Source organism: Mytilus edulis, chromosome 2, assembly GCF_963676685.1.
Source record: "Mytilus edulis chromosome 2, xbMytEdul2.2, whole genome shotgun sequence".
Taxonomy (NCBI): Eukaryota; Metazoa; Mollusca; class Bivalvia; order Mytilida; family Mytilidae; genus Mytilus; species Mytilus edulis.
This window is the reverse complement of record NC_092345.1, coordinates 84,198,495-84,209,544: the sequence shown is the minus strand read 5'-3', so window position 1 is coordinate 84,209,544 and position 11,050 is coordinate 84,198,495. Positions and strand designations below refer to the sequence as shown.

The 11,050-nt window shown below is 32.2% G+C and overlaps 1 protein-coding gene across 1 annotated transcript; it reads right to left on the bottom strand.

Moving 5' to 3' along the window:
- Nucleotides 1-1,615: 1,615 nt before the first annotated feature.
- LOC139510354 (uncharacterized) lies at nucleotides 1,616-9,558 on the bottom strand. Its single transcript, XM_071296937.1, has 3 exons — nucleotides 9,462-9,558; nucleotides 4,463-4,584; nucleotides 1,616-1,943 (listed from the first exon to the last, which is right to left on the bottom strand). The coding sequence occupies exons 1-3, from the start codon at nucleotides 9,487-9,489 to the stop codon at nucleotides 1,668-1,670; spliced, it is 426 nt and encodes a 141-aa protein (XP_071153038.1). The 5' UTR covers nucleotides 9,490-9,558; the 3' UTR covers nucleotides 1,616-1,667.
- Between the last annotated feature and the right edge of the window lie 1,492 nt (nucleotides 9,559-11,050).

The following is an 11,050-nucleotide window of genomic DNA, read 5'->3' as shown; positions in this document are numbered from 1 at the left end:
ACAGTATGTGAACATTTCATGATTTACTTCCTAACACATTATGCTACAGTTACAACACGTATGTTTCCACCATCAATAGATCATTTCACAAAATTTACAAATTAACTCTTTGTGGTGTGACCTCCCATCAAACAAGCAAATACACATGCAAAATATAACACCATTTGTAGGACAAACTTTCAATATGAATTTTAATATTTTTTTATATTGTTTATATTTGTATATATATATATATCTATTTACAATGATTGTTGTTGATTATATTTTTTGTTAATAAAAATTACATTGTTGATGAAAAATCTAGTTTTAATTTGTTACAATCCTCACATGGGCTTGTATCAGTATATATTGTACTATATTCATTCTTTCTATAAACTAATTTTAAATATTTAAAAACAAATAAAGGCAACAGAAGAATATAACTGTTCAAAAGTTCTAAATGGATTTAATGCTGTACGGCTACTGGCTGATAGTATCCTCTGGGACAAACTGTCCACCAGTAGATATTCTAATCCGGTTGGGATATATATAGGCAACATTAGTATACAATTGTTCAAAAGTCCTAAATCGATTTCATGCTGTAAGGCTACTGAACTGGTAGAATCTCCTTGAATAGACTGTCAACCAGCAGTGATTCTGATCTGGTGATGATACATAAAGGCAATATTAGTTGAGCGCTGTTCAAAAGTCATAAATCAAGAAAAAAAATCAATAAAGATAGCAAGCTTATTATTTGGTATGCAATATTGCAAAATATCACTAAGGTTATCTTTGCCTGCAGAAGAAAAATCTTGGTGTCTTGAGTAATTCAACATTTAATAGGCAGTTAACTTATAGAAAACGACCTCTCCATTATATTTCATGTCAGCACAAAAGTGCTTACTATTAGAAACTGGTTAAGGATACCAGGTTCGTCTACGGAAGACTTCTCAGTTACACTACCATCAACATTATTAAAAAGCATAACAAAGTGCAAAGGGTAAAGCATTCATTGTCAACAATTCAGGAAAGGTTTGTCAAGAACAGTTAATCTATTCCATGGGTTGATAATCTTTAATTTTTTACTAATTCAAAAGTTTTGTAAACAGTAAATTTGCTAAATATGACTAGCAATAATGATTCATGTCAGAAAATAAGTGGGCTTGGGATAACATCTGTGACAAAACGTCCATCCGCAGTGGAATCGACTAAGTGATTGTAAAACTAGCTTATCTAAATATCAGACATTTAAATTTGGTTCGCCAAAGTAGCATTCGAACTAAAACAGTTGCAAAGTCAAATCAAATACGAATTTAAAGATAATTGAAAACCGAAAAATTGAAAAGCGTTGTTCTAAATACGACTGGGATCATTATTGCCTTGGTGTAAAAAACTTTCGGCTAGTTAATGTGTTGTAAAAATCAAAGAAGCCATTATGAATTTTGCGCCCCTCCCCCCCCTCAAAAAAAAAAACCAACCAAACAACCGATGACAATTTTATGCAGCTCTGATAAAGAGATTAAAACAATGCAATCAATTCCATCTGTAATAAAATATTGGTCCTTGAAATTATGTTTTCTGCTATGAATTTTATATTCAACTTGTGAGAAGAATGGAGGAATAAATTAACCACTACAATGGACAGGTGTTTTTATTTTATTTTGAGCTATTATTAAAAATAAGTTGATTCATGTGTAAGGAGCAAGTCTTTGGACAAGAAAGCATGATAATAATGTCCAGAAGATAGTTTGAAATGATGTATTCAGATGTCCGCTGTTACAGAAATCTTTATCATCACAACAAGTTCTGAATGAACAGCCGTACACTTTATATAAACGGTCCTTCTTTTCACAATATGAGTTATCTGAATCGTTTGTGGGAATACATGTTCCAACTGAGCAAGATTTCACTACTGATGAGTAAATGGTTGATGAATTGTATTCTTCCATCCTGTAGATTACTTTCTGTAATAAAAAAAAACAATACCTTAATTGAAAAAATATTTATAGATAATTTATTAGATAAATAAATCCCATGAGAGAAAAAAAAACACAGATAACTACTGTTTTTTTTAATGACATTCTTATCTGTATCCGAGAACTGACACTGTTAGTTTCCTAATAATGACCCGATGACCCCACTGTCCCAGGTTAGTTTAGGGTTGGCGCCTTAAAACATGTTTACCTCGCTATATTCTTTATGAGCCTGTCCCCAAGTGGGAAGCATGTAGTTCAGTGGTTGTCGCTGGTTCATGTCTGTCATATTGGATTTGGAGGGTTATTTTTTATGTTTCGGGCCTTTTATAGACGATTATTCGTTATGGATTTTCTCATAGTTGAAGGCCGTACGGTTGCCTATATTTGTTTACATCCATCTTAATTGCCTAAATTTTAATATATAATAACAAACATTGACAATTGTTGACATCGCCGTCACCAACTACGGCAACATTAACGCTGGGGTTTGACTGCCGCGGAGCCATTCGAGGCGAGACAAAAGATGGAAAAAGTGAGAATAATCAAATGTTAATACCATGATTATTCTTAATTGTTTAAGTTCAATTTCATTACACTTGTGTTTTACGAGTAAGATATGTAATGGTTAGCGCAATCCAGATAAATTCAACGTAAATAATGAATTATGTCAAATTCTAGTGGAAGTCGTTATCTCTCAAACAGAAGCAAAGCACCATTATATATTCAATTCTGAATTGATTTCGTGCCTTTCTATAGACACTACTCTTAATCAAAAAAGTAAAACCACAAACTACTGAACTCCGAGGAAAATACTAAACGGTAAGTCCCTAATCATATGGCAAAATCAAAACCCCAAACACATCAAACGAATCGATGACAACTGAACGACAAATGAGTTCTCATGAATGAAGTTATCTCATGAAATGTTATCAGAAAAGTATATCAAAATACCGAACTCCAAGCCAAATTCATTGAGGAGAACCTACTAAAACCAAGGATTTGTTCTTGCAAAAACTGACAAAATCAAACGATAGACTTTATCAACCAAACGGAAAGAATGGAAAACAACTGTCATATTCCTTACTTCGCACAAGCATGTCCATAAAACAAAACTATTTCGATTCAAATTTGTTGCCAGTGTAAACAGGGTCTAATTAGAAAAAAAAATAGAATTACGTCTCTTAATCAAATCAAGGATTTGTATAGGGACACTACAAATCCTTGATCAAATGCGTTCACATGAATAGTAATCACCAGAAATGTTATAAGAAAAGTATACAATGATACAATAACTCCAAGACAAATTCATAAAGCCTTCTAAAACTGACAAAATCAAACGATAGACTTTGTTAACAAAACGGAACGAATGGAAAACAACTGTCATAATCCTTACTTCGCACAAGCATTTCCATAAAACAAACTATACTTCCGTCGATAATTGTCGATTTATCAAGATAAACAGATTGAACCAACGTTATATTGAATTTTCAGTATTTATTTATTTTTCTGGTAAAGTATATACGTCGGTTTTACGCGGTAATGCACATTATGTTGTAATAACGAATTTATAAAAAAAAGGTTAAAAATAATTAATACATGTATCTGAAAATTAAGATGGTCTAATTGTTATTAAATAAACTCTTTGGTTAGAATCTCGTAGAATCCACCACATTGGTCCATTTAAAATTCGTCAACCAATTTAAGATGGACAAATGAAAAGTAGAGAGTTAATCTATGACATAATAAACTAAATATGCTTGTGATATCTGCCGGATTGATATGATGTGAAAAAAGTGTTACTCAAGTTAATTTATAGATATGACCATATCAATGATATTTCATGTCAACACAAAAGTGCTTACTACTGGACTGGCGATACTCTCGTCGAGGAAACCTCCACCAGCAATGGCATCGACCCAGTGGTTGTAAATAAACTCATCATAGATACCATGCTTAAAACTGTGTACGCCATGCGAGTGTTTTGTCTACAAAAGACTCATCAGTGAAACTATAAACTGTGCATGTTTATGGTTGGGGTTGTAGGGTCATACTTTGGTAATCATAATTGGTAACTGTCCAGAACCCCATCAATAAAAAGATACTTAGATTAAGTTCAGGAATTTTTAAAGATCATAGTGAGACATTTGTTTTAGTCCACGTAAATAGTTCTACCCAGTTATATCTATTTTCAGTCTTCATTTTATAGATTAAAAAATGTCATATCCTAAATTTTTGAAACAACCAAACAGTCATGCAAATACCATAAGATTGTTTTTATTTTGACTTTTGAACAGCGGTGTACTACTGATGCCTTTATTTGCAGTCATGAAAATACCATAAGATTGTTTTTATTTTGACTTTTGAACAGCGGTGTACTACTGATGCCTTTATTTGCCATCATTTGACTGTCCGGTTTAATTTTACTAGCAGCTTAGAACTACATATTTAAAGAATAAGACAACGATATTGAAGAATCAGCTAAAATCTTCTTATCGTAACACACTTACCTGACAAGACGCCCCTTCTTGACATGTTTTCTTTTCTGTATTATCATCTGTGTTTTGTTGTTCACAAAAAGTTCCAATGCAGTTCCAGCAGCTAAGTGTAAATATATGTCTAATTGTCATTACTGCAATGAAAAACAAGCTGCGACGTAAATCTCCCCTGTCAAGCATATTTAGAATTCATGTTTACATTCAAATAGGATTCCTTTGAGTATGACAAAAAAACAATTCATACACCGTTTGTGAAATGTGAAGCACATGTCTAGGCTTTTACAGCAGGTTTGATGAGTGCTAATCATAAGTTTGGATAGAAATTCGTCCGGGCGTCAGCATTTTGATTTATTGGTCATATCTTTGAATAAACGCCCACAGGGGTAAGTAGAGAAATCAGTATATATAAGTTTGATGTATAGAGAATGGTGCTGTCTGTTCCAAACAGACGAAGAATATTGTGTTCCCTAATATCTTTTTAATTACAACTCTGTCTTTTTATTTTAATTCGATAAGTACCCTTAAAGGTAGAGGGATCAATATCATTTTTAAACAAGTGAACGATCAAGATAAAAACGGTAGCGACCATATTGTTTTGGTCAAAATAGCAATATCTATTCGCCTCATATTTTTAACATTTCGTCATATAAAGTTTATGATCATATTTCTAGGAATATGGCTGGTTTGTGTGAAGCAGATGTAATGTCACAATTTACTTCACTGCAAAGTCAATATAAGTATATGCGGACTATCTCATATAAAAGTTCAATGGATGATTGAATTATTTATTATCAGCAAATGACAGCTAATCAATGAGATGTAAAAAAGATAAATGTTAATCATGGTGCGAACAAAATATAAGACTATAGGATAGTGCAACGTCATGTAAGCTGATATTGTGTCTGTTCATCACATTTATTGTTTTATCATGGGAATAGCAACTTTGACAATAACTTCTGTTATACAGTCAATTTAATTTCTTTTCTATTTTATTATTTTTATTTTATTTATTGAACAAAGTTACTTTCTTCATATTTAATGTTGAATTTGATGATGGACACTTATCTTTGTTTGGTATGTTTACTAAAATCTTCTATTCTAATGATCCGATAAGATCGTCTGATACTCATTAGTCTGTCTGTCTTTATTTTCCCTAGAGTTATATGGGAAAGAAAACGTTAAACTCATTTTTAATTGTCACTTTGTATTTAAGACTACAATTATCATTGACTATTATGAGAAAACCACGACAATGATATGCAAAACACTTTTTATATTTCTCTCAATACATTTTGTGCGTCTGAAGCGATTTTCTGGACAATTGTATAGCGAAGGTTGTATGAACGAAGAGCTATATAATTTAAAGGGACGTAAAGTGAATTCACCAAAGGTTAACTTTTGAAGAAAAAAAGAAAGAAAAACGATTTCTCTTCATGATCTGACAGATAATTATAACATAACTTGATAAAAGTGTAACGCATAGGAAGTCCATATAAAATTATGACTAGTCCTGTGAACATTGACAACGGTTAACTTCACTCTAGTTTGTTAAACTATAGTAAGCAGCGTCATCCTGAAACGTTAAACTATATCGTGTAGCCTCACCCTCAGGCTTCGCCATAGTTCGTTAAAGTGTAACGGGTAGATTCGCCCTAATTCTAAACTACATCACTCTAGTTCGTTTAACTTTAACGGGTAGCTTTACCCTAGTTCATTAAAGTGTAACGGGTAACTTAACCCTATTTCGTTAAACTTAAACGGGTAGCTTCACCCTAGTTCGATAAACTTTAAAGGGTAACTTCACCCTAGTTCGATAAATTATAACGTGTAACTTCACCCTAGTTAGATTAACTATAATGGATAACTTCACCCTAGTTAGATTAACTATAATGGATAACTTCACCCTAGTTAGATTAACTATAATGGATAACTTCACCCTAGTTAGATTAACTATAATGGATAACTTCACCCTAGTTAGATTAACTATAATGGATAACTTCACCCTAGTTAGATTAACTATAATGGATAACTTCACCCTAGTTCGATAAACCAATCCATAACGAGCAGCTTCGCCCTAGTGCATTAAAGTGTAACGGGTAACTTAACCCTAGTTCGTTAAACTATAACGGGTAGCTTCACCTAGTTCGATAGACTATAACGGGTAACTTCACCCTAGTTCGATAAATTATTACGAGCACCTTCGCCCTATATATTTAAAATATAACGGGTAGCTTAACCCTAGTCCAACTATAATGCAGGAAAAGTTATTCAGATATAAAATTGTTGATCTTCCTCAAAATTTGTTATAGATTTAATGTCATTTATTTACAAAAAAGATCTATTAGAAGATGAAATTCGCCTATTTTTGACAGAGATAAACGTAGAATTATTTTGTCACTTTTCTAAAAGCACTGTACCATCTGTATATGGTCGTATATGTGATAATAAGAAATTCTCTAGAAAATTACACAGGACAATTTCCGCTATCATGTACATAATTATGTAGAATGATTTGAAAGATTTGCTATTTTCCAATCATCTTTTCTTCGGCGACAAAATAATCGAAATATCGCGTTTAAAAAGTCATTAGTTTCGGGAAAAATCAAAGTTTTTTTTGTATTTACCTGAAATACCGGAAGACGATTCTCTGTAAACATCTTAATCAGTCATATAGTTTTCCGGTTTTCGCGTAATACTCTTTTTACAAAACAAAGGAATAGATATTTGTCTCAAGAGTTCAATAGCTTTCCTGTATTATATGTTCTTAAAAATTTTCAAAACTATAATTTATCAAAATTTGACCTAAATAACTTGAAATTTTGTAAAAATAGGATGAAACCTATTGGCAAGCCTGTCCGCGAATATAAACATCCTAATTAGTCATTCGATTTTCTGAATAGCTTAAATATAATGGAAAATAACATGTATGCAAACCTCTATAAATATGTAAAAGGTACAAAATGAGGTTCTTCGGGATTTTTATGCCCCACCTCCGACAGTAGAGGGGCATTATGTTTTCTGGTCTGTGCGTCCGTTCGTCCGTCCGTCTGTTCGTTCATCCGTCCGTTCGTTCGTCCGTCTGTCCCGCTTCAGGTTAAAGTTTTTGGTCAAGGTAGTTTTTGATGAAGCTGAAGTCCAATCAACTTGAAACTTAGTACATATGTTCCTTATGATATGATCTTTCTAATTTTAAAGACAAATTAAACTTTTGACCCCTATTTCACGGTCCACTGAACATAGAAAATGAAAGTGCGAGTTTCAGGTTAAAGTTTTTGGTCAAGGTAGTTTTTGATGAAGTTGAAGTCCAATCAACTTGAAACTTAGTACAAATGTTCCCTATGATATGATCTTTTTAATTTTAATGCCTAATTATATTTTTTACCCATTTTCACGGTCCATTGAACATGGAAAATGATAGTGGGAGTGGGGCATCCGTTTACTTAGGACACATTCTTGTTTATTTCTAAACAGAAACGGTACAAACATAATATAAACTCTTTTATTTGTTCATAATTATGTATATACGAAGAACACATCTAAAGGTGAATGTAGCATAGTTTAAAACTATCTTTCAAAGACGGTAACATTCGCCAGTGTTTTGGTAATCACAAACAAAATTGAACACTGCTGTTGTTTTTATGCAAATTTGTGTATTATGCTTACAAACATTGATTTTTTTTAGCTTTCCATTAAGTCACGAGGGGTAGAAAATTATACCAGAAACTTGTGTTGTATGACCGTGTATTTTTATCTGTCTTCTAATTCTAGTACTCAATTATTACTGATAACCCTTTCTTGTCTTTCTAGTAGATAAAACTGTTCATATTTTTCTATACATGCTAATCTGAATCATTAGAAAAACTAAACGGAAAGATAAAATGCATTTGCATGTAGGCTGCGTTTCCGTTATATATGACAATATGATCAATTTATACTTTGGTGGCTTAGATTTTTAAAACCAACGGAAAAAAACACTCTTAAATAGAGAGGCTGAATTTAGAATGACACAATGCTCAGCGTTAAAAATATGTATCTCAATCATAAAAAAAACTTGAAGAGTATTCCTCATATATGGGAAGTTTTTGACTTGCCGAAAATTGAAAAACCTAGTGCCTAGATGTTCAACTTTGACAAATATCATGAAGTTTTATGTTGCAAGTCAACAATATTCAGGTGTTTATATACATTGTCTTACAAGCATTTATAGGAAACATGCTTGATGTTTTATTCCCGTTTTATAATGAGGTTCAACCCACCATTTTTTTTCTTAAAATGCCATGTACCAAGTCAGGAAAATGGCCATTGCTATATTATAGTTCGTTTCTGTGTGTGTTACATTTTAATGTTTTTCTGTTGTGTCGTAGTTCTCTTATATTTGATACGTTTCCCTCAGTTTTAGTTTGTAACCTGGATTTGTTTTTTCTCTATCGATTTATGAATTTCGAACAGCGGTATACTACTGTTGCCTTTATTTATGAGATTTTGAAATAGTGTAGTATAAACAGTACAACACAAAACTGTCAATGAAATCTATAATAGTCTAAAAGGGACATTCTTCATTTTTCAGATAAGGGAGCATATGTTATTAACATGCCAAATTCTACTTGTCTACAGTAGAAGGTATGTTAAATTGTTGGAATAAACTTGTTTTGTCATAGTCATTCAATACAAAAATAAAACACACATAGAAGGTCTGCGGAGCTCATACACTGCGCACATTGTCATTCACAACTTATCAAAATGATACCCGCAGTTTGAAATGTAAGAGAAACTGAGACATGTCAAAGAATCCAATAGAATCAATATCAATATCAAAAGTGAATGTTTTCTCAGCAATGGTTGTAAACAAATTTAGAAAGATAATACTGCTAATTGTGTGCATCTTTGCTTTAAGATAAGGCTGTATTTATTATTTGTCGGAAATGAATTTCAATCTAGTTTTATATCCGAATTCATGTTACATACTTTTGTGCGTTTACTCCTCTTTTAATTGCTAAAACATATTTCTTACCTATTGTCAGCCAGGTTATTACATCCATTACATTTAGTCATTCCTTATTCTAATGGTTTTCACGCATTGTATTCTTCAGCGAAAGCATTTTTTTTTTTGCCCATAGAAATCTCGATAAAATTAATAAACAGTCAGACACTTAGCCTTTGAGCAAGTGATAGGCTGCAAAAACCAATTTCATTTACAGGTTATCTAGCAACAATATGTATGAGCGACTTGTTGCTTAATAATTTCAAGTACAGACGCTTCGAACAGTAAGTATTCCCAATCGCATTTATTTATAGATAAGCATTGGAAATCAACAGAACATTAAAGTCTTTCTTCTGCATTTCTTGATTATGTCGCTGGTAAAAAAAAATCAAATTATATTAATATGGGCTTAACACGAGTATGAGATAAAATTGATATGAGACACACATTTATAGTATAAGCAACGGCTAAGAAATTCTCATACGAAAACAGAGCTACTTTCTAATTAAGTAAGTATAATAGCATAACAATGGATATCCTTCATTAATTATATAGCTTGATTAAATGTTATTAACTGTGTATGTATACATTGTGTATATGTTATTCACTGTATAACTTGTTCTTATGTAATTCGCTGTTTAAGAAAGAAAAACTCAATTACTTAATTTAAATGATGTTAAGTTTAAAGCAACTATATGCTCAGGATTTTTTTGTTTATAAAGTTTTTGATTTAGAATTAAAACCGATATGGTAAGAAAATACAAATAATAACATTTATAACAAAAAAATCATTTTTAGCTCACCTTTCCTAAAAGGAGGAAAGGTGAGCCTTTCCCAACACTTGGCGTCTGTCGGCCGTCCGATGTAAACTATTTACACTATTATTCCCCATGCTCAGTTGAAAGAACGACTTCACCATCTCATTTAACAGAGCTTTTTTTGGGTATCGTAGTTATAATAATTCTTATTTTGTGAAGAACTACACTGATTCTATCAGACAATACAGTGGAGATAATGTTATCAAAATACTGGACAATTTGTTTGATGAGTTTGGAGGCTTAATATTTCAACAGACAATCGGTTTTCCAATGGGTACTAATTTAGCACCCCTTACTGGTCGTCCAGTTTTTGTATTTGTATGAAGCAGAACTCATTCAGAACCTTTTAAAATACAAAAAAAGAAAAAGCACCTTGCAAAATACTTTAAATTTACTTTTAGATATATTGATGATCTTGGAATTAAGGATACTACTGATAGAAGGACTGCTTCATACCTTGAACTTATCTTCATTATTGACACAGATGGACGACTTAAAACTAAAAACTACGACAAACGGAATGATTTCAACTTCTCAATTATTTCCGAGCATAACATCTCTCTAGCATACCATCTGAGTGTTCTGTCGTACGGGGTATATCTCAATTAAGGTAGCACAATAGAAAGATTTCATAACTCCAACTCCCAAGTTTTAAAATGCTGTAAAAGAGAGACGAAAGATACCAAAGGGACAAACTCATAAATCTAAAACAAACTGACAACGCCATGGCTGTAACTTTCTCAATAATGCTTGAAAATTTATAAAAGTGGTAGTTTTGGATAGCTAACAGATTACTCTTTC